This window comes from Typopeltis vanoorti, chromosome 21 (genome assembly GCF_054136105.1).
Source record: "Typopeltis vanoorti isolate ZY-2024b chromosome 21, IOZ_Tvanoo_1.0, whole genome shotgun sequence".
NCBI classification, from domain to species: domain Eukaryota; kingdom Metazoa; phylum Arthropoda; class Arachnida; order Uropygi; family Thelyphonidae; genus Typopeltis; species Typopeltis vanoorti.
In genome coordinates this window covers 96,537,045-96,562,548 of record NC_143569.1, presented here as the reverse complement: position 1 = coordinate 96,562,548, position 25,504 = coordinate 96,537,045, and the positions used below count along the sequence as shown (strand labels likewise).

The 25,504-nt window shown below is 34.4% G+C and overlaps 1 protein-coding gene across 1 annotated transcript in view; it reads right to left on the bottom strand.

Moving 5' to 3' along the window:
• The window catches only part of LOC150095131 (uncharacterized), a 343,889-nt gene extending 319,286 nt beyond the window's left edge, over positions 1–24,603 (bottom strand). The window contains exon 1 of the mRNA XM_090411119.1: positions 23,921–24,603. Within this exon, the coding sequence (XP_090267245.1) occupies positions 23,921–24,068 (148 nt within the window). The 5' untranslated portion in view covers positions 24,069–24,603. The remainder of the gene's footprint in view (positions 1–23,920) is intronic.
• Positions 24,604–25,504: the final 901 nt, after the last annotated feature.

Sequence of the window (25,504 nt, the reverse complement as noted above, 5' to 3'; positions counted from 1 at the left end):
ACAGGAAAGACAACTGTAAACCCAATTGGTTCTATATAATAGTTTCCTAGTAAATTAGCATTATTACCTACCAGCCATTGGCTTGGAGGAAAACACACAACACATTATTTTTGTAAACATACTTAAAAAAATAACGAAATACTTATTCATAAAAACTTTACATATTAATATTTATAAAATGTACTGATAAAAATAAATCAAAATACAATAATCAAATTATACATTTCACTACAATAACGAAATTATGATAGTACTAAGCAAATATATTAGCACTAATAAAGTCTTATCCTTATAAGGACTGACTTAAAGGGGCGAAGCAAGAATGCTTTTCATCTTCCTCGTTATCTGTAGGGGACAGTGTAGGGATATGGTGTTATTGAGCTATTAAAGCTCTGGTCATGGCAACAGGGTAACAGCAATAGCCGAGCCTCAGTTAAAACTTCATTGGCTACAGCATTGCCATCCATTACCCTCCAAGGGTATTAATCTACTAATAAAGTCTAGTTCTTAAAAGAACTGGGAGATGGACTGAGTCTTTGACTCTTTATCCCGTCATCTGAATGAAGTGAATCTGTGTGGATGGGGTGTTATTGAGCTAAAAGATGTATCATGGCTGGGTAACGGCAATAGCCGAGCCTCAGTTAAAACTTCATTGGCGATGTGTAAGTAAAGCCAACTCTAAAAATTTAAGACGATCCTTAGACCACTCCATAGTGGTCGAAAGACCGTCTCACTCAGCGTTGGTTCCACTCTGTTATGGCCCTCCCCCCACCGCTCAAATTCCGAAGAAAAGCATTCACCTACAAAGCCCCTCACTGGGCCGTGCCGGAAAACACTTTCTCCGGAGACTCAAATTGCTCCCTTAAGACAAAAACCTTAAGAGAGCGAACTCAAACTCTCGAATCTCTGCGTCCCAGGGGGTAACAGCAACAGCCGAGCCTCAGTTGAAACTTCATTAGTCACAGCATTGCCATTTGTTACACAAAACCTCTAATAAATCTTATAGTCCTTATAAGGACTGGCTTAAAGCGGCGAAGCAAAATTGCTTTTCATATTCCCCGTTGTCTGTAGAGGACATGTAAGGATAAGGTGTTATTGAGCTATAAAGTTCTGATCATGGCAAGAGGGTAACAGCAATAGCAGAGTCTCAGTTAGAACTTCATTGGCTACAGAATTGCAATCCATTACCCTCCAAGGGTACCAATTTTAGTCGCCTCGTACGACATGCATTAGCTACATTGGTGATATGTAAGTAAAGCCAATCTCTAAAAATTCGGGCGATCCCTAGGCCACTCAATCGTGGGCGAAAGACCGTCCATCTCAGCGTTGGTTCCACTCAGTGATGGCCTTCCACCCACACACCACCACCGAGCAGAACCGCTCAAATTCCGAAGAAAAGCATTCACCGACAAAGCCCCTCAGCGGGCCGTGCCGGAGAACACTTTCCCCGGAGACTTAAATTGCTTCCTTAAAAGAGTGAACTCAAAATTCTAGAATCTCTGAGTCCCAAAGGGGTAACAGCAACAGCCTAGCCTCAGTTAAAACTTCATTGGTACAGCAATGCCATCCATTACCGTCCCAGGGTACCCATTTTAGTAGTGTCTCCTCATGCATGAGCCTACATTGATCCCGGCCACCACACGGGGACTAATAAAGTCTAGTCCTTATAAGGACTGGCTTAAAGGGGCGAAGCAAGAATGCTTTCCATCTTCCCCGTTATCTGTAGAGGACAGTGTAGGGATAAGGTGTTATTGTGCAATTAAAGCTCTGATCATGGCAGGAGGGTAACAGCAATAGCCGAGCCTCAGTTAGAACTTCGTTGGCTGCATCATTACCCTCCAAGTGTATTGGATTGAATGAATCAATCCGGTCGATTGATCTTATCCTTATAAGGACTGGCTTAAAGGGGCGAAGCAAGAATGCTTTTCCTCTTCCCCGTTATCTCTGTAGAGGACAATGTAGGGATAAGGTGTTATTGAGCTATTAAATTAAAGCTATGATCATGGCAGGAGGGTAACAGCAATAGCCGAGCCTCAGTTAGAACTTCATTAGCTACAGCATTGCCATCAATTACCCTCCAAGGGTATTGATATATATTGATATATATGATATGAACCCAACCCCACACCGGTCGATTGATCTACTTTTCGATTCTGCTTCATAGAGTTAGTTTATCTTTAATTATATATGGTGTATCAATACTATTACCGATTTTCTAAAGGAATTCTAAGTAATATTAAAAATTAAAGTTAATAGGACATTTTGAAATGCATACATGCAAATTACTAAAATTATTTTCCATATTTAAGCAACATAGAATATTTCTTAATTTTAATTTTAAAAGAAATGTTTCGTATAATCTGTTAAATGAAGTAAGCAAATAAACATTTTACAGTATGTTCATTATTTAAAATTCAGTGCTTCTGATCAATAGTGTTTCACGTGGGTTTTGGAGTTTTTCATATTTAATAGTGTTAAACAGAATCGATGATGATGAATGGGCTATTTTTTAAACGTTTAAGATGTTATTAACCAGGAGCAAAGGGAGAGAAAAAAAATACTTCACCTCTCAATCAGGGTGTATTTATGAACACGATAGAAAGTGCACTTTCTCTACTGTTGCTTGTGGTGAAATTGACTACTTATTAAGTCGTGCAAAATTAAATTTCATTTTTTTTTTAGTTAAAATTCATTACGCTTTGCACATTTTACGCTATTATCGGAAGGAAAATAAATGAAATTTGTAATCTTCAATGAAGTTCGCTTATCGTTTGGCTCTAATTTGTTTCCTTTTTCGATTGAAAAAAAAAAAAAAAAGAAAATAGAAAGAAAAAGAAAGAAAGTAAATCTTTCAAAGTAGACTTTTGTTTTTAAATCGAATTTTGTTCTTTTTCAGTGAAAATTACGTGAGGTACACAGAATTTAAACCGAAAGTAAATTCGGACCTTTCTGAAAAAGAAAAAAAAAATGGGGAAAAGTCTACAAACGGCTAGTAAAGTGAATCAGTTAGCTCTGGCGACTATGAAAACAGGAAATTCTACGCGCATTGACCAAATCAGACACACGAACAAACGAATAGCCACCAAACAAGACCAGCTGCACCACATCTTGTTAGAAGCAAACCTGATTTCTTGGACTAATGTCGAAACTTCATGAACTCCGTCTATAGCGTTTACGAATCATGGACTCTCCCTGCTTGCCTTTACCCACAGTACCACTACACACACACATACACACACACACACACAACGTGAGCACGCGCGCGCGTATGCACATACCTCCAAGTTCGCTAACTCCCAAGTGACTTCTTCTGTCGGTGAGTTAACAAAGCGATTTTTCTCTCTTGGCAGCGCTAACTTGACGTAATGTGTCCTCTTCGAGTTCACTAGTACTCCCTCCGAGCGCGTGAAAGGCATTGTAATGAATAGCGAGAGAGAGAGAGAGAGAAGAAGAACAAGGGTAAAAGCTGGCGTTACTACGGACGGAAGCAAATGCTCCTATCAGGAGACTAATGCCATCTTTCCACTCGGCTGTTAAAGTGCAGCCAGCGTGGAGCGAAGTAATTGTTAGTTGCCTGTTTGAAAATAAAAAATAAAGATTTTCGTAATTGAAAATCAGGAAAAAAAAAGTCAAGTTTGCAGGTAAGAAGTTGTCTTTTAGCAGTTGCCCCGTGAAAGAGATAAGAAATAGTTAAAATGGTTTGATGCTAATCCACTATGGTTACTGTTATCGCTTTTTAAAAGTCTTTCAGTGTGTACTTCCCACTCGAGAATTGTCTTTCGAGACAATTCGATCATCTTATGTTGTTCACTGATAAACTGCCTTTATATCGTTTAATACTTTATCCAACAGTTTAATTCTATATAGTTGTACATTATCAGAGTTTGATAATAACCGGTCCATTTTTAAAATAATACAAAAGTTCCGGTTTGAATTTCTATATAGATTTTACGATAGACGGTGTATTTTCAATAGAAGATATGAACAAATCACCAAAGTAACATCTATAATTATAATAAAGTGCCGCATTTTATCATATAATCTCACTCTCCCAAATCTCAATTTTAGCATATTGAGAAAATAGTTTAATAATATGAGTTAACTAAATAAAATAATATATTATGTCAACGGCCATATTTATTAAATTTAAGAAATTAATTATATTATAAAAAAATAACTTTAACAAGACTAATCACACCATTATGTTATTTGTATATTTTACTTGAAATAAGTTTTTTTTCGCAATTGATCGTAGCGCTACGATCTTCGTTTTCAATCTATGTAGCAGACATCCCTCTGAACCCATTAGAACTGCATTACATTACATTATATGCAGATGATACTGCACTGATGGCAAGATCACTGAGCCCAAAACTGGCGACTACAAACTAGCATACACACTTTAGTAAAGTGGATGGCAGACCGGAGGATCCAAGTTAACCTCCAGAAAAGCTCAGCTATATTGTTTACTAGAAAGAAAACCCATACCATGGAGGATATTTATTTATTGGGAGTAAAGATTCCATGGCAGACTGAAGTTAAATATCTTAGAGTGATTCTTGATAGTAAACTCCTATTCAGCAAACATATTAATTACATTACCTCAAAGACGTCTTAGCACAGCTCTACCCTATGATCAACAGACAAAGTAAACTGGACACGCAAACAAAATTAACAATTTATAAGATGGTAATTCGACCGGTTATCACTTACGCATCCCCAGCATGGAGCCACACCGTAAATTCAAACATTCTAAAACTTCAGAGATTACAGAAAAAGTGCATGAGGATGATTCTGGGTGCCCCTTGGTTTATAAGAAACAACCAGATCCATAGAGAAGTTAATATCCTTTATATCTCTTTCTTCTCATAAATCTAGCTGAGAAGTTCTTTACCAAGACAAGTAACCATCCAAACCCGTTAATCAAGGAAGCCTCGGAATATAATGAAGCAGAAATCAACAAATATAAAAGACCAAAGTCTATCTTAAGTTCAGCTGAACACAGCTAATTTCACTGTCCTTATTGGGCGAGAACATAGCTCACAAACACTTCATTCAAAGTTCTTTCATTACAAGACAAAGGGGAATATGAAAAGCAATTTTGCTTCACCCATCTAGCCAGAAATGTTAATGTTAATGTTCGTAGCTGATATTGGTTATGGAAGTAGCGAGATGACCAACTATCCTTGGAGGGTAATAGATGACAATGCTGTAGCCAATGAAGTTCTAAGTGAGGCTCGGCTATTGCTTTTACCCTCCTGCCATGATCAGAGCTTTAATAGTTCAATAACACCTTATCCCTACACTGTCCTCTACAGATAACGGGGAAGATGAAAAGCATTCTTGCTTCGCCTCTTTAAGCCAGAGGCTTAAAGAGGCGAAGCTAATATTAAGGACGTATAAGGACGTAGCTAATATTGAAGTTATAAACTTGAAAGTAATGCTTTATCTTATTTTATTGATTCTTGTCAATATAAATCTAAAATACTTGAAGGATCAAGAAGTACGAAAACTGCTTTTATTTTATTCCCTTCAGATGTCTGAAGAGAATACAAAAGTCTTGATACTTCTTTTCTCTTTTAAATTTTCTAGCTAATATCTATCGACAAACTGTTGTTTAATATATAAGTTATTTAAATACAACTGCAATTGGAATTGACTTTATTTAATGCTGATCTTCGTAGGTAGAATGTATAGTAGTAGAAATTATTATGATTTATGTTTGATAGTGATAATATTTAATAATATAATAAGATTTTGATAATATTCTGATTTCAGCTTATTGCAAATATTACTTTTGTTTCAGATAATTAATAATATCGGCAATATTCCTGATATTAGCAAACACGTTTTGAAAGGAATCATCACTATAAAAGACTGCACTCTTTAAAATGATAAACTAAATAAATGAAGTTTGTCATACAATAATAACCAATTGGTTCTAATACTTTCGACTCCACTCGTGATTAAAATAATTCATCACGAAGTGGAGTCGAATGACTGATTTAATTAAAATCAGTTATTTCAGAATAAATTTTGAATTAAATAATAAAAAATCGATTTGAATCTACGATTCAATAAGGCCACAATATATTAAAGGAAAAGTTTTGTAAATTACGTAGGAGGTCAATAATGCGTCCATTTTATAAATCCCACTTTTTTCTTAAAATTAAAAATAACTGAATAAGGAACGTACTTCTTATGCTAGTTAATATGAAGTATATTAGTGAATACTTTTGAAGCTATGTTTATATATAAAAAAAAAAAACTATGATTTTATGAAAGAATAGCGAAGCCAGTTATATCTAACCTGGATCCATTATTTTGTGACATTAAATACATCAACGCCTTCCAATTACGATAGGTGCTTACATCTTTCACGGTTAAAAAAAAAGAAAGAAAGAAAGAAAAAGTAGGAATCAACCGATTGAAAAGAAACCGCGAGCAAGTTTAAACTAGGTCACACCGATTATACCAGAAATAACAAGAAACGACCTCTCTGGGGAAATAAAAACACTAATTTCTATCGGAAGATGAGCGGGCAGATGCATTATAGATATGTGGGCTTTCCTTGTGAGAAAGATTGCGTCCAACTCCCTGGTGTATACTGGAGGCCTTCCTTCAACTTCGTCTGTGGGTATCTAGTTAGAGCAGACAACCAGACGCTTTGACAGTTGCAGTTTTCCAGGGGCCCCTCTCCATTAGTTTAATGCTCTTTCAATGGCCCCTCTCTGTCTGTCAAAGTGATTATACTGTCGCAGAGGTGACGGTACAAAGGAAAAAAAATTGAAGGTAAACTTATAAAACAAGGGAAAAGAACTGTCATGATGTCATGAGGCGAGCTTTCATTTTGTGTTTTTTGACAGATGGACGTAATATGTGCAGAGACAGTCTTGCGTTTTCTATTGCGAATAGATATAGTTATTTGGAATTGCAGGCGGATATAATGATAAAAAATAACAGCGGTAAATAGGAGAGTTAACAGATCTATGTGCGTCATCGAGCCAGTTGGGAAATACACTTCCATTGATAGATATGCAGGCATTGTATTGTATGAGTACAGCCGATGTATTCAACCAGGATTCCAAAAAGTCATGACTCTATTTTATAAATGAATGTTACAGTTCCACTTTTATTTTTCTTTCTTATATTGCAATATCTGCATAGCATATCCTTTTCAGCCAAAAAAAGCCACCTAAACAGGTGGCTTTTTTTGGCTTCCATTCCATGTATCCTTTGGAATATTATTTGTAACCAATGGGATATTTTCACTCTTCAGCTAATTCAAATTGCTAGTGTATTGTCGAATATATAAAGAATCCTACCTTAGGTTATGAAAAAAGTATATTTATATAAGAGCAACAACAAATGATGAAAATTACCATTTATTCTTTTATTTTTAAACTGACATGACGTGCGACACATTAAAATATCGTCTCCTTCGTTTTTTTTTTTTTTTTTACAATTCAAAAGACTATTTCTGTCATGTGTTGCTTGAATGCAAACCATTTAAAGATAGTGGCAAGCATTTACTCCCTGTATTATTAATGGTAGGCTTATTCAGCTCTTGAAGATGTTAATACAACCTATTGTTGCCATGGAAACATTACTTCCATTTGAAGGATCGAATGAAACTATTTTACTATATAGAAAGAGATTAGTGTAAGACAACTCAGATGACATTCCAATGTATTATGTCTGTCAGTTGTGTGGTCTTACGCCACTTTGTCAGTTTTTTTGAATGGTAAAACATTTTTTTTTTCAAGACGAAAATCCCAACTACTTTCCAAGATGGATAGAATTATTAAACAATGGTAAAAAAAATGTCTTCAGTATATGTTAGCTATTAAAACTTTTAACACATCAAGGTGGCGCTTTCATTAAAAAAACGTTTGAATTTTCTATAAAACAAGCCTTGATACGAGGTTAATCGGCTAAGTCGAGCCTAATCTTTTAACTGTTTCAAGACATGTCATGTTCCATATGGCAGATCCGAATCCAGGTATTTCCAAATTAGAATCGTGTTATTTTTCTGATTGCTTCACTAAGGATGTTGAACTAAACCAAGAAGAGCAACGACAAAAGCCCAAATTTTCGATTTTATAAGGATCAGTATAGTATGATAATAGAAACCAGTAGTCTTTTATGTGTATTCGTGGGTCTCCTCTACCTGATGGTTTGTAGCAATGCAACATTACTCGGGAATTATTATACCACAAGACGATTTTCCGTTGTCTTCCTTTCAATAGTAATAAAGAATAGAAATGTATTGAAGAGCCGTGTTGCCCGTTTTCGTGGGGGAAAAAACCCCTCCAACTCCGTGTGAGACCGGCTAACTCACCTTTGATTCCAAAGCCCTCATAAAGGTTCTTCGTATCATAGACCGAATTCGAACTCAGATCTTTCAAGGATTGAACGAACTGAACCTGCGGAAGCTCTATTAGACTGTTATAACAGCTGATAAATGACAGCTGAATTTATTCTACCAACTAATTGGAATTTATGTGTGAGTGATTGAACAGATGTCCAACAAGACAACTGGCTCAGCAATGCCATTCCTTTTAGAACTACAGCAGTTCTTGCTTTTATAGTGAGAAAAAGAAGGTTGGAGTTATATTGGTAGAATAGCATGGGAAGGTGTAATAAAAACGAAGTTCTTTGGTCATTAGATGATTTATTTATCTTATTTTTTACTTAATGCTGGATAAATGAGATATATGCCCATTGTTATGAATAAATATTTCATTCATATAAATAGCTATGAGGTTCGAAATGATGGGAAATTTCAAATAGCCTAATAAAAAAAATTAATGACTCTAGTACTCTGGCAATGGTCAACTTGAAAGATAAATAATATCCACAACATTAATATGGGAAGGGAAAAATACCTAAAATAGAAAATAAACGTTAAACATATGAACTTATATTTAGCTAAAACATATTAGCGGCCTAGTTTGTATGCATGTAATTTCTCTATGACCTGCCTTTAGAATTCCACTCATAGTAAATCATACACTGTGTCATCTTTATAGTCAGCGGCTGTTCTGAGAGCTTAAACAGATATAAAATACAGCCAATTAGACGAGATGAAACCCATTCTGGTCGCAGTGTGCCGTAGAACTAGAGAAATCCCTCAAGCGCTAAGCAGGGCAACGAAAGAAGCCACAAGTTTAACACAGGGGTAATATATGACAATTCTAATTTACTTGCGTCCCCCGAGATCATTAAAGCTCGCCATCTTAATATCATTAACATGGGATCTGGATTATGATGGATGCTCCTTAGCAACGGTGCAAACTTTCTCAAGAAACATTAATGGACATATCTCCAGTGGGAGCTTTAGGATAGGAAAAATTTTATGACCTCACAAAATATGGAAAGAGATAAAACGCGATACAAGTTCAGAGCATTTTGTTAGTTCGAAACATTGCCTTGTGGCTTTTGTTCTGGTGCGGAAAGTACTCCGGAAGAACCTATAAAAACTTATTTTGAAAAGCATGCACGAAGTTTTATTAGAAAAGTGAACAGATAATGATAAGTTACAAGCCTGAGATGAAGCAGAGATGCTTAGAGTGTCTATTATCATTATAATTTTTTCCGACTATAAGAAGAAAATATTAATAGGATATTTAAGGTTTACATTTTTTGGTGTTTGTTTAAAATTCAAAAATTTCTTCAAATGTTATTCTAATTTTTAACTTTATTTAGTTATTAGAAATATATTTTACATTTTTTTTTTAGTTTGATCGAAATTTTATTTCTTAATATAAGTATGTCATTTATAAGATATTTAAGTAGTGCAAATTAAGGCAACTCCAATGTCGAAACTTGCATTATTATAAGCTCTCTGGTAAATTTTTGAAACATTTTAATTTTTTTTAATTGGCTATAAAATATGGTTGGATCTATAATATCCTCTATTTATTTATATTTTTCTGCCAAAATGAGGCTTTAGCTCTATATTTTAGTGATTTCTAAGAAAGCATACAATATTTATTGTTTACATTTTCTCAAGAATTCAATATTATTCTAATTTTCAACTTCGTTTTTTTTTTTGAAAATAAAATTCTTTAATTTAGTTAAAATTTTGTCTCTTACGCATTACAAAAATGTAATTTCTAAAATTTTCTCCTAATCTACAAGAGAACGAGGAAAATATTTTTAATAACACGTAGGCTAATCATAATGTTTTTATATTCCAATAAACTCTTTTGTATGTTTTGCTTCAAGAAACAGCCTTTCTTAACACCACTCAAGAAGAATTTGCTTCTTTAATATAATTACCCTTCGCGCATCAGTGCATCGAGTGATTTCTAAATACAGCTACTTTTTTATGCTTTTAATTCTTTTCAAGAACGAAATAAAAACTAAGAAAAACAGTTCGAAATGTGCCAATTACTGTAAAAGAAAAAAAAACGAACCAGGCTAGTAATTATTTTTTGTCGAAGCTTCTATCGTAACAAATTTTTAGCAAGAGATTTTTAGGATATGTTCTTAGAAGATTGCAGCAGCGATGGCAAAACACGCCTTCAATAATTGATATCATGTAAGGCGAAATTAGGGCCTTGTCACTTTGAGAAAGGCAGTGACATCGGGTTTCACAAGATGTAAATGAATGGCTAGAGGTGAGAATTCTTCAGGGATTTTTGTCCTTGTTAAAACTGGCTTTAAGCTAATTACTGTTATTAACGAATAAGCTCTTAAATGAGGGAAGTTTGTGTCTAAAGTAATAAAATAAACATAAAATAATTTTCTAATAAGCAAAGAAAATTAATAATATTTGAGAAATTAAATTTTAGAATTCAAAGTATTCATCTATCTTTTTTTTTCTTTTATGATAACAATTTTTGAAATCTATGTGTGAACGTTACCTAGTGGTTTTTCCTGTGTGGTGGCCGGAATAAAAATAGCGTCTTTATAGCCCATGCATGTCGTAAGAGGCGACTAAAGTGGGACGCAGGGTTTCGCTCTCTTAGGTTTCTTCCGAAATTTTGCTCCCGGTGAGGGGGGGACTTAGATTTCGGGGAGTTTGCCCTGAGAGAGCATTTTGAGTCTCCGGGGAGGGTCTTTTCCGGCGTGGCCCGTGTGGTGCCTTGTCGATGGACGCCTTTCCCTGGAATATGAGCGGCTCTGCTCGGGGGTAGGATGAGCCTGTCACTGAGTGGGCCAACGCTGAGTTGGACGATCTTTCGGCCACCATTGAGTGGTCTAGGAATCGTTCTAAATTTTAAACAGAGTTTTACTTAAAAATTGCCACAGTAGCCCATGCATGTCGTAAGAGGCGACTAAAATGGGACGCAGAGTTTCGCTTTCTTAGATTTCTTCCGGAATTTTGCTCACGGTGAGGGAGACTTAGATTTCAGGGGGGGGTTGCCCTGACCTGAGAGAGCAATTTGAGTCTCTGGGGGAGGGTGTTCTCCTGCGTCACCCGTGAGGGTCCTTGTCGGTGGATGCCTTTCCCTGAAATATGAGCGGTTGTGTTCAGTGGTGGGGGGGTCCGTTACTGAGTGGAACAAACGCAGAGTTGGATGATTTTTCGGCCACGCGTAGGGAGTGGTCCGGGGGATCGTCTTAATTTTTAGAAAAGGCTTTACTTAAATACCAGCTCATGCATGTCGTACGAGGCGACTAAAATGGGTACCCAGGTAGGATAATAGATGGCAATGCTGTAGCCAACGAAGTTCTAACTGATGTTCGGTTATTACTGTTACTCACCTGCCATGATCAGAGCTTTATATAGCTCAATAATACTCTATCCTTGCATTGTCCTCTACAGATAACGGAGAATATGAAAAGCATTCTTGCTTCGCCCATCTAGCCAAAAAAAAAAAAAAAAAAAAAAAAAAAAAAAAAAAAAAAACCTAGCGGTTAAATTTTTATTGGGTGGTGTGGTAGAGCGTCATTTTGTGAAAATAATTGTCAATTATGGAAGCTTCGTTTCTGAAAGAAGTAATATTTTATTTGTTATAGTTTGTTTTGACATTACTATTGTTATTTAAAATTTATTCATTTTTGTGTACATGTTGCTTCAAAAGGTTTGTGAGGTAATTTCGATCTAATCTTTATGTTATTTCGATATTAGGTGGTGGTTAATAATAGTCATTGATGTAGCTTATGTTATAGTCCTTACGTCCATTTTCGAATGCGTATTAAGTAATAGTGGAAGAAGTGCACGCAAAAAATGTATTAGTCGAAAGAAGCAGGAGACCTAATGGAGGAAAAAAAACGAGTAAACATGAAACCATTTGAACGAATGTTACTATGTAAAGGGAAGGACGAAACATAAACAGTTAGTGATTAACAATTCAAGCAATTCGCTTTAAGACGGGGTTAAGGATTCAGTAAAAGGTTCAAAGCATTACTGTATGAAGTGATGTACCCGAGTGTCTAAAAAAAAAACAGGATGTACACGAAACGCTTTTTTTTCATCGATCTTTCATGACATTAAATATTCGTAACTCTCATCGTGCAAAACAAATTTGGAGATATTATAGAAAAAAAAATGAACAATGACCATTCATTTTATTATGAACATAAACTAAATTAAAATTGGATTAAACAGAAACCGGATTAAAATGTCCTGTAATAGTGTTGAATACATTTCTATACAATGAAAGTGTGATCAATCGGAACTATGCTGACTTTTCAATTCATTTTAGTCTTAACGTTTTCTTCCTGACATCAATATAATCCTTAAAACGTGATATCCACAATGTACTCAGATTCTCGCAATTTCTTTGCGAGATTCTATGGCTGATGCAAAACTTAATTATTTGCGAAGTTATTAAATTGAATGCGAACATCACTCTGACAATTCATTCACATTGCCTAACCAACGTTTATTTGATTAAACATAACGTTATCCTATGAAATCGTTTACCGAACTAAAGGAGTTTTTCTTTTTCTTCAACTTTGAAAATAAGATGTTTTAATGTAATCAAACAGAGTAAGGAAAAGGTGTTTCCATAAATGGCAAAAAAACTCGAGTCCAGCCCAAGACCATAGTCGAAACTCCAACCTTGAAGATGAATGAACACACATACATGCAAATACGACACTTTGGTTACCACAGCTTTATAATTGTTTTTTTTATTCCCCCCCCCCCTCCCTTGACATTTTAGGTTATTCGCAACTCAGTTTGGAATTAAGTTGTACGTAATGGTTCCCAGTTTTCCTATAAGATCGAATGATCTGTTTTAACATAAAAATAGATGAGATAGATGATTTGGTTATTGAGATATTTTCACACAGGGAGAAAGAACTCTGGTTTTAACAGAAAAAATGGTTCAGTTCGTGTGAAATTGGCTAATTCTGGATAGCGGTGCCTCTGTGGGTACCAATCACACTTTTTGAGTTGAGGTATTTCGTCAGTCGGTGATAGCAGAGGTTGTAACTGTTAGCGGGAGCAGAGTGAGTTGTTCCTTTGAATTTCATTTCTCTCTCTCTCTCTCTCTCTCTCTCTCTCTCTCTCTCTCTTCACGCTTCCTGAGGCTCCTCAATCAACGTGTTGTTCCCTGACTGTCATTCACATGCGACTTCTCACCAAATCCACTTTCTCTCTCTCTCTCTCTTTCTTCTCATTTCTTGGGTGTATTTCTCCTGCTGTTCTTTTAAAAGTACCAAGTATGAAGGCGCACAAAAGAATATAATGGAAAGAAATGAAGTGGGTAGAAACAGAATGTGTGGAGATTACTTTGCTGTAAGCTTCCATTACCGTTCGGAAAATCGCTATCCAATCGAAGATCGATAGTTGAGGTCTTTGAGCTCTTTAGAAGCGGGGGGGGGAGGTCTTCGATATTTCATTTTGTCACTGTTCAATGTAAAAACCTCATGTATGCGTGTGTTTGTGTGTTTTACTTTCTTCTTTAGCTTTGCATGTCGTGTAAAAAGTATATTTGCTGAGAGAGTAAGAGCGCTGTATCTCGTGCTTTGTAGCCATATACAGCACATATAGATTAAGCCTAATGGTAGACATTTCAGAAATTTCAATCTACACAGAGATTTAGATGTAAGATGAAATGCTTATGACTCTCTCTGTGTCCTAATATCATTTCGGGAATTGTACTCATTACCTTTCGACATTCCACAGCGACTGTTCCCCAGTAATGGATGGGGGGGGGGGATGCAGAGTAGCTACACCATACGAAGCTATTCAGACTGGAATATGTATGCTTGCCAATTTTGGTGTCGGAAATTATACCTTCCCTACGAAATTCGGAGTACGGGGGAGGGGAAGTTCGGCAATTGAATGCACTCACAGTAAAGGGTTTGTAGTGCCACTGAACATTCTTACCAATTTACATTCGCTTTCATATGACGAGTAGTGGCGCCACCTGGCGTCGATGTACATACGATAATATTATTCTCAAGTAATTCGAGATATATTTCATAATAAATTAAGAATAATAATGCATTGCGGTTACATTTATTTTACTAAGGAATTCAGATTACACATGAGTGAATAAAGGATTTGGAATTCAGGCTGCATTTTTTTATTTCTTTCTTCTAAACGTAATGGGTAGATGCATAATTTTTCTCAATGTGAGGTGAACTTTTATGAATGTTTAAATCCATTTTATTGTCCTACCGATCCTTTTTTGCTTCTAACATTAATATAGGAAAGTAGGAAAAATATTCTAGCCTGAAATGATATCTTCAATTTTGTTATTAAAAATGATTTGGGTAATAAGAAATGGGTTTATTTTTCCAGAAGTGAAAGAAATAAGTAAATGAAAAACCAACTCAACGCAAGATTTTATTTTGCAATTCTGAATTCAAATATTGAACGCGATTGGCGCTACGATCGCTGCAGCCAAAGATAGAGTCATAAATGCAAAAGGTTTAAGACTGGTTTAATGAAACAGAGTCTGTGATAACAGTTCAGCAACTCTTCCAAAGGTTGTATGAAGTGGAAACTAAAGCCGACTCAATTACAAGTTGGGCATCACAAGTTCCTGAACGAAAGGCACATCTTTTAAAGGTAAGATCACTGTCTAGTAGAGTATTAACAGGAAGACGTGGATCGCACTAGTGAATTTTGTTCGGAATCCACGATAATCCACAATACAAGTCAAATTCAAGTTCATTTATTCCATGATTGTGTTTTAATTAACTAACTCGTTCAATATATTTTAGTGTTGGGATACATTTTAAGCGTTACGCTTTTATTCTAAAAATAATCTAGATCTACGCATCATCTGTGTATCAGTTTCATGTAGCTGTGTATCAGTGCCAAAGAGGCTTGCTTTAATTTTTATAGAATAAGATATAAAGAAAAATTTTATACTATAATAATAAAATTTAATCTTTTTTTTTTAATTTGAAAACATGAATTATAAAATACACAATTTTTTTATTAGCATGACTTTTTCTAGTACTACAAAGTAGGATGAATTTGCCTTGCGAGGTGAGCTGTTGATACCAGTCCGTTTTAGGGCTTCCAGATTGACGGTTGGCAATGCTGTAGCCAATGAAGTTTTAACTGAGACTCGGTTAATGCCGTTACTCAGCCATGACTAGAGCTTTTAGCTCGATCCCCATCCACACAGATTCTCTTCATTCAGATGACGGGATAAAGAGTCAAGGACTCAGTCCATCGCCCAGTTCTTTTTAGAACTTTTAGATTTACCTTGTGAGATTCTCAATAATAACCAAAACAAAAAACAAAAAAAAAACCCGGAAGTGAATAGATAATTGAGAAACCGGAAATCAATTAGAACTGATGTTAAACTTTAAATATATTTAATTATGTAATCGCGGTGCATCTGTACTAAAAGTGGACTTAAAGAAGAACGTCAGCTTTTATAAAGGGGATGGTTTATCTTTAAAATGCTTTGAAGGAAAGGTCGATTTCTTTCTTTCTTTTAGTGTGTGTGTGATGGCAAAATAGTAAGACAAAAAGAGACAAAGATAAAATGTCTCCAATTTCTCCAAGTGAAGACTTAAGGGAACAGGCCTCGGGGGCACTCATATCCATCACGAGAGATCTCACATCTAAAACCAACTCTGCAGCCTTCTCGCTACGTACTTTTTTTTATTTTGTTAAATTCCAGACACTGTTTTTTTTCTCTTTTTTTTCGAAGTGAGTTTTTCTCTGGCCAGGATGATTTTTTTCTCTTTTGGCGAGAAGAGAAAAAGTAAATACGACAGAGAGAGTTAGGAAGAAAACAAATATTTGTCATTCTTTCTTTCTATGCTATGGAATGAAAAAAAAGTAGTCAACGCATTTCAAAATGCTTTGCAGAATACTTCCATCCTGGATGATGGTTTATTTAAATTGTTACCTTTTGTGTTCTCTATTTCTAACCCAGGAAGAAAAACATCTTTCAAATTATCATTAAAAGGAGCACACATTTTTCCCTTCGACAACTAGTACTTAAAAATCCAAAAGGAGCCCTCTGAGGATTGCGCGCTTTCCTTTAGAAATATGCCCGATTTCTTCTAACGTTCTGACACGTTTTTGTAATACGTTTAGGCAGCTCCCATCTTTCATAAATATTTAACATGTGAGAAAATATGTTACGCGTGCTTCAAAGCGTTGCTTCTCTTGAAATTAAAGAATTCGCTACTATAGGTTACCAGAATTATCATTTAAGTTTATTGGAGCTTTTACGTCGTGGCACTTATTTTTAGCTACTCATTTCAGGTTCCAACTAAAGATGCCTGTCATCAATTATATGAGCTGTTATAATTTATTGATTAAAGTTCATATCAATTCGTTATTACTCGTTTTAGTATCTTTAAATGTTAATAAACTGCACAGAAACCAAAAATTATTTTTAAAACTAGAATTAATTACAAATAAAGTGCGAATACAAATAATAATAATAAAATAAATAATTTTTCATTGTGTTTCCATATACCACCGCTAGGAGGCTCAAATGCGAAGAACAACAATTCATTACGCAATTCTGTTTATGAAATACCTAAGTATTGTTACTTGCTAGTATAAAAACAGTTCTATTTGTTGTGCAATTTCAATGGCAAATAGCAAACAGGAAATGGCCATGGAAATAGGCTTTTGTAGCTTTTATAAAAACCAGTGAAATTTTACAAGAGAAGTGATGTCACAAAACCGGAAGTAAAGCATTAAGGAGATTCTAACATGACCAGAGCTGTATATGAAGATTGAAAAAAAGGAAATAGTCATGAATGTAAGAAAAGTATGGGAAAAAACAGTCGTTTCCGCAGTATAAAATAGCAAAGAGAAGAGGAAATTACAAAACCAAGCAATAAAATCTAATATTAGCTTAAGATTAAAACCATGCACCGAATGTTATTTAATGTCCTTTTGGGAGCGTTTTCTTTATGTTATAATGTAAAACATTTCCCTTCATATGCTTCAAAGGAAATATTGAAAGTGGGGTAGAGTTTTGTAGGAAGCACCAAGCGTCCTTCGTTACGGGGACAAAGAACGAAGTAGTTTGCTTTCTGGCCTTTCTCTGCAAAAGTGTTCGCTGGCTCAGAACTTCATCGTAAGGACATTTCCCGCATCGCTGACTTCGAATATCCACTGGTGAGCCTTTTTTTAAGAATTGCTGCTGTATTTTATCCTCTCTGGCATGGAGTACCATGTTACACAGCTGAGAATGAAGACGCTAAACATTCCGCTCATTGCGGTCTACTTCAAAAAAAAAAAAAAAAAAAGAAATGAAATGGATAAGGAATACCAAGTCATGAGTGAGAGAATGAATATTTGGGATGACGATAACGTTTCACAAAATTGGCGAACACTTCTTAAAAGTTGAACGACTTACTTAAGGAAAAAATCTAATATCGTTTCCACCTCTACATTCCTGTAGCTCTGGGCAACGAGATTTCTGAATATTGCATATTTATGTTGGCCTATTTGAGGACTTCTAGACATTTTCCGCTCTTGGTAGCTTGGATGCATTCAACTACTTGGAAAAAACTTGATAGCTGCAGCTGATCTATAAAAATTGATATTATTGCGTTGGCAGTAGAGAACTTTTACAGTTCGTTGCAGTAAACGAATACTTGGATTCAAATTGTGGCAAAAGTATTGAAGTGCTTATTGTAAAAATCTATTCTTGGTTCTTATAGTTATACAAACAACAATGATGTGCAAATGAGAAGGACACATTTTAAACTTATTGTTGCCTACAAATAGATAAAAAGAATACTAATTCTAATGTAACAATTTTTCACCATGACATTTTTTTAATCAACTACAAAATTTACCATAGTCGTCTAAATATCTTGTTTCAGAAAGAACGCTTAATACAATCCCATTTATTTTGTAAATTTGTAAGTGGTTGATTTCCCCAATGCATTTTATCGAGATGGTAACATAATTAATACGTTTGAATATTTTATTTCCAACCTACATAAGCTTGCAAAAGATTATCTAAAAAAATAAACAACTATTGCGACTAAAAGTATATTTTACATCTTTTTCTTTATCTCTTAATACTACTATTTTCCTGGCATGCCAAAAATAGCGTTTTGTTTTCTTTGCAAAATAAATCGATGTCAACAGCATCTCCGTTTTCATTTCTATAGATGATATCTTGAAAGGAAACTTTGCAAATGTTCATCTTTCTTGTCAGTTTAACTTCTGACATCTTCGCCTGTATATAACTGGCATTCATTCTTTGCACGTCTAAATGTATGATGATTTCAAAGAGTACTCTGTTCCTTGACTCGCTCCCTCAGGGGGTTTAAAAGAGTTCTAGTTTTGCTTTCATCCTACATTTCTGTCTGATGATCTTATCTAGATGTTTTTGTATACAATAGAAGTTATGTTAACACATTTGGCGTTGCATTTCCAATTCGCCATTATTATACTGAACGAAAAAAAAAAAAACTCATTTATAATAGTATTAAAAGGACTGCCTCTTTACCTGCCATATTTAATTCATAAAAGAAATTTATGGATATTTCATAACTAGCTACAGGCTTCTATGTATTTAAAATGTAAGATAGTTTAGGAACAAGCCCCTCCTAAATAATAATGCGTAACATCCCTGTATGGAATGAACTCTACTAACGCGCATGCTCACTGTTGTTTATTTAAAGAACTGAAAATACATTTATAAAATGACGACTTTTACAGTATATTTAATTTTGATAATGGTCACGTGATGCGTAACATCTTAGTAGCAATTTATATCTTTTGAGTAAGCCTTGTCTTAATGGTCAACTATAATGCCATAATCGACCAAATACAATTATGAATATGCAGATGAATACATATACTTGAGATAAAATTATCCAATGCGTTACTTGCACCAAATGCAATTATGATAATGGTCTGCTATATATGTCTAAATTTAGAGGGGGGGGGGAATGTACGATAAAAAAATATAAAGTAAATTACAAAGTATTTATGGACTGTGTTGTTAGCTTCGAGAAAAATAAATCTATTTATGTAATATAGGAATTGGCTATTGAAAATTAGCCAAATGTTATAAAACTTTCCCTTAACTTGAGATTTTCATAGAAAGTTTAATGATTGGAATCTAAACAAATCAATAATCATTTTATCAGTAGGATAATTAATGCCTTCAAACAGCAGAAAAGTGATGAATTAACAGTGCAATTTCAAATGCTCAGTTGACCACAGAAATATCTTTATGCAACATTCAGTTATATAGAAAAAATTTAAATGTGTTTTACTTTAACTCATAGCACCTGAAAGAATTAAAAGTTTCATATTTAAAACTATATATAATGAATCACAAAAGAAAGCTTATTGATGTGTATATATTTATGTAATATTCAAAGAAAATAATTAAACCGAAAAAAATTCTAATTCATAAATTTGTTATGTAACGTATATGATGAATTAATAAGTAGGATAGAGTAATAAAATCCTAAATATCACAACGAAGCCAAATTAATACATCTAAAACGATTGTTACTGTAATTGGCTATTAATCCTTATAAGGACTGGCTTAAAGGGGCGAAGCAAGAATGCTTTTCATCTTCCCCGTTATCTGTGGAAGGCCAATGTGGAGATAGGGTGTTATTGAGCTATTAAAGCTCTGATCATGGCAGGAGGGTAACAGCAATAGCCAAGCCTCAGTTAGAGCTTCATTGAGAATAAGAGTACAGCAATGCTGTAGCTACAGCATTACCCTCCAAGAGTATGGTGTCAATGCCTCTCCTAAATCACCCCACTTACTGTTTTAATATACTAAAATCATATTAAAAAATAAAAGGTTTACTAGTAAATTTACGAAAATAAAGAGAATAAAATTTTAATTTATTTTTTAATTTATATATTAATTTATCTTATCTTTTAAATGAATTATATCCTAAAATAAAATATTTCTACTAGAAAGAGATTGCGTAATATAATTTCAAGAAAAGTGTGCTAAAATATTCAGAACATTAACTTAAAATAAAACCAACACTTCATGCATTGTTGTGATATGGAATAACAGCAGAGGCAACTGTAGCTTTTAAGCCTGTAAATTTTTCTGACCCGTTTGTCAATCTTTTGGGATGAAAAATTCGCATTTCTGTAAGAAAAAACTCAGAATAAGAGTAGCTAACTCACCTTAAGTCTAAGAAGAAAATAAATAAATTAAGGGTAAAAAAACTTATGGAGGATTTCCGGGATTCCAACTCTTCTATGCCTAATGAGTTAATGATGCTGGTAGAAATTTAGATCTCAATACTCATAATTAAGATTCTTACGTATATATGCACTCGTTAACTTAAATATACGAATAAAGAAATAACACTAAACGCTTCTAGGTTTTATAAATTTTATAAAATCAGTCGCGAATGATGTTTTGTGATGAGAAATATCCGCCAAGCAGAAGGTTGTCTGCAAGCATCTGTTAAAAGAGATCTACAAACTACTTCCTTCCGACTAATTAGAAGTTCTCTTTTATAATTAGCAAGATATTCATTAACTTTGAAATAAATGACGTTCATTCCTAAACAGTTTCCTGTAGTCAACGTATTGTTTTTCACGGAAAAGGTTTTCTTGGAGAAAGTAATTCCCCTATTAGACTTCTTCCAATTCTTCGCTTGCAAGGAAAAGAATTTTCCACGAGAAGGTGACATTTCGTGTGTGAAAGAGAAAAATACGAGGTTAGAGAGAATCATTCATTTTAGATCTGCAACAACTTTAAACTAATTTACGGAATTTCAGTGGGAAGCGCATTATCTTGACTTATTCTTTCTCTCTGCTATTCTCCGATGGGATTCTCCTTTAACTAACTTTTTATGCTCTCTTTCTTTCTCTCTCTTTTCCTCCACCCTCCCTACGGTAGTTGATTGTTTATTATAAGATATTTAAAAATATATTTCACCGTGGAATATGAAATCTTTATCGAATTATCTGAATCTTAAGTATCTAATGGTTTCCGCTTCATTTCCCAAGTTCCATTATTAAATATTCCAGGAGTTTGGAGTTAGGATTATGCAGATACAACTAAGGACATGATTGTGTGTGTGTGTGTGTGTGTGTGTGTGTGTGTGTGTGTGTGTGTGTGTGTGTGTGTGTGTGTGTGTGTTGAAATATGGTTACAGAAAGTATGACAAAATATTTTAATATAGTTATTAATGGTTTATTTGTCTATAATTCGAGAATCACTGAAGCTATCGATTGGATTTTTTTTTGTTTCGTAGAAAATAGAACTAACTACAGGATATTTCTCTCTCACACACACAGAATGGAAATGTTAATAGCTTAGGAAATATTTTAAATCGAAATGCACTCCAACAATTTGATAAGCATGTGCCTTATCAAATTGATATAGTCTCGGAGGTGGGCGATTGAAATATATGCAATGAAGCTGTGACCTGAATGAATGGAGTTAAGTCTTTATATACCTACTTTGTCCTTACACTTTATTAGCAATAAATCTGTATCTTTAATAATCAAGTGCTTTTAAAAGAATCTTCTTTATATATATGTGACGAATAGAGATTCTAATTATATATACTTTATAAAAATGCTAGAACAATAACAAAACTCATTAACTGTTTATCTATTATCTCTAATTTCATACAAAATTATCATTTATTAAAATTTATTTAAAAAATAAATAAAATGGACAATTATAATGATCAGTTACAGGCTAATATTTCTTTTAAATATAATATGTTACATTATAAATAAAAGGTCTATTAATATTTTAATTGATTTTATTCAAAATTATTTTAATTATTGATATTTAATAAACAAACTAATTAAATATTTTATTATTGTATTTTTAATAAAGAAATAACATTATTTTAGATTTCAATTATCAAACATTTAGTGCTCTGTTTATCGCTATGCTATGTTTGCAGTAATCATTCAGCTGTTCGATGAATAATATAATAAAATGCTTCAGCGTTCATTTATGTTCGAAATCTCCATCTAAATCTATTTTTGGTCTCTGCTAACAATTCGCTGCAAAACTGACAGCAATACTTGTGTCTGAAGCCTACTTGTCTAAGATATGACTAACATCATTAGCATTATAAATATTTTGCTTTATTTTTTTATCTTTTCCGAATGAAAAAAAATACTAATTTGATCCACGCTAGAATCATTCGATTTGCTAGATTAGTTTGTAGGAAAAGATTCCGGATGTATGATTATAAACAAATCTATGAAGAATACATCTGGGTTTGATTTGACGACATTATTTTTTTCTTACTGTCGTTCCAAATCTTTCAGCGAAGACGGCTAAGTAGAGATACGACACACTTTCTCCTGGCACATTACTGTGAGGGGATGGAGGAATGAAAGTGAGGCAAAGCTGGGACACATTAGGGAGCATTAGTGGGTGTCTGAGGAACGTTGACAGTCTACAGGGCGAGCAAGAAACAAATTAAGACGAAGAAAAGGAATGGAAGTCAATGGAAAAAATAATGCATAGAGCGTGTTCCATATATATATATATATATCAAACAGTTTACTTCAAAAATAAGTAAGAGGATAAATTCAAAGAAAGAAATATTATAATCTTTTCCATTATGTTATCCAAATTGGAATGTAAAACGAATTCTCCAGTGGTTGATAGTTTCTATATCTGACGGTAGGTAGCGCTCTTAATGAGATAATTACGTGACATTAGTGTTTCAAGGTATAAAAAAACTGTTGTTTTTCGGTGCGTAATTAAAATTAATACTTGAAACAATAACGCTGATAAATTTAAGCAGTGAGAATTGGGAGGACAACCAATAAATGTTATTAAGATGTGTACTTATCTGTTTTATAAGTGTATAAAATAATCTCCTACAACACATGATCAGGAGTTATACTATATAGATAAAGTAATAGAAAGGCAGGTGCTTCCTTGATTCGCCATGAAATATTGATGTGAGTCGTGTGTAGACTCCTTTATGGTGATAATGTTGGAAGCAATGATCACGATCGACCAGCTTAGAGAATATTAAAAATATTCAGCTGCTAGTAAAAAGCAAATGATTTCTAAGTACTATGTAGCTATAGGTACGACTTGTCGTAAATGCCCAAATGAATATTAGAAAAAGAATTAGTCTATGAAAAATAGAAGAGATTTGTGATGATTCACAAAACGTCTTTCTCTTAAAGATAATTTTTTGTTTCTTCAATAAAATATAAATTTTATTTTAGCTGTTCTAATTCGTGATTCTAAGCAAAAACAGAAGTTTATTGTGTATATAATTACATTAATTAAAGATTCAGAATAATTTTAAAGGGATGTTCATTTGATTTAGAGTGTAATTAAAATTCCGTATCTCAGAAACATTAATGGACAGTCAAAGCTGCATACTTTCTTGAATCAAGGAAGTGAACAGAAATTCAAAATTTATATAAATTTATCAAATGGAGAAAGGCAAAAAAGGTAGTTTTTTAAACATAATGACATAAATACGGTTGACAGTAAATAAAGAAAGAATTAGCACACAAAAAAGAAAGGGTTAAATACTTTTAAGAAGCACGTAAATCTGTGCATCAGGAACTCACCTCTATTTCTAGCCGCATGACAAACGTAAGCGAGTGCACACAGAACGCTAAACAGGAAAATCTTAGGCAATCCACACAAGCGTGGTTTCCTTGGGCTAAATATTAGCCCGTAGTCAGTAACCATGTCGACAGGGCGGGACGTAAACATAGCAGACGACGGAAAAACGGCAGCGGGAGCGTCAAAAAATGCCTCGATACGCCAAGTATGACGGGCTTCTGTTGGCCATCGCACAGGATGGATGTACAAATGTGGTTCCTCCTCTGATTGCACTCACACGCACACACACAAATCTCCGGTCGAAGTACACCCTCGGTATAGTAAAGCGGGTCGCGTGCGCTTCGCCCACGCGGTAAACTTGCCTTGTGCCAGGCGGACTCTCATAAAAGGCGCTTTTGTAGCAAGCCGATGGAAAATGTTTGCTGTCTGGGAATCGCTTCGAGCGGAGTCCTAACTCTGCGGGACATATTATTAGGAAGCCTCCTCCGTCTTATTGTACTCCTGTGCACCTTCCGCGACCGTCGCCGAAAAAGAAGCGGTCAGTAAAAATGAGAGTTTGGGGGCGAGAGGAAAGAGCAATTTTCTCCAGCCGACAGCTACTTAGACCCGCTCACACTGATACAAACAAATTTGACTGCAGCTTTTATAGTGCTGTGGACGTCTCACGCAGCTAACGTCACAACCTAAGCGGGGCGCTTCGGTCGATAGAAGCGGCAAGTGAGCGTCCCTCGGTAGAAGCGGCCTTTGCTCCACTGGCACTTTGGCGATATCATAGTAAAACCATGCAATGGTTAGGATATAAGTCTGTTTCACGGCAAGCATGTGCTGTTATGCAGTAAGGCTGCTTTCCAAGGGGCAATGACTATATCCTATTCCATCCAAGATTTCTTCCGTAAGGGATTATATTTACAGCACATTCTCCATAAGAATCGGTAAGATTTTTCTTCTTCTTCTTTTTCTTAAAGTATGAGATTTTATAGATAAATAGAATAAAGTTTAGAGTTTAAGGATGATGCAAATTCTTTATCTTTTATTCGAAGCTTCTTGGTTCTTAGTTTTACAATAGGAAAAAAATGTTTTTTTCCCGTTTTATTTTTAAATAGGTAATACTTATTGATCTCGATTTTTTTTTTTATAAATTCCTTACCAGAATGGCACAGATAACTATTATATAAGCATATGCGCTTTAAATTCTAGAACCAGATCGATGTGGTCTATACTACGTTTTAAAATATGCTTTAAATCACATCTGATTAATGGATTCAACTGCCACTGAGATAATTCGCATTGAGAAAACAGAAAGAAAAATAACTGTTATTGAAAACATAAACTAGCAAAACGTGTATATATTTATAAAGTTTTTTGTGAAGAAAAACTAAAAACTCTTTATTTACACGTGATTGATATAAAAATCCACTTAGAGTGAGTAGTAGAGCATGTCAGTAATTGCTACATACAAAAGAATCTTTCTGTTTATTTGATTTATAGATTTAAAAAAATTAATATTCTAAAGTTTTATAGAGATTAATTTTATTTTCATATGCAATATTTAGCTGTGTTATATTCGCTCAACAATTATAAAATGG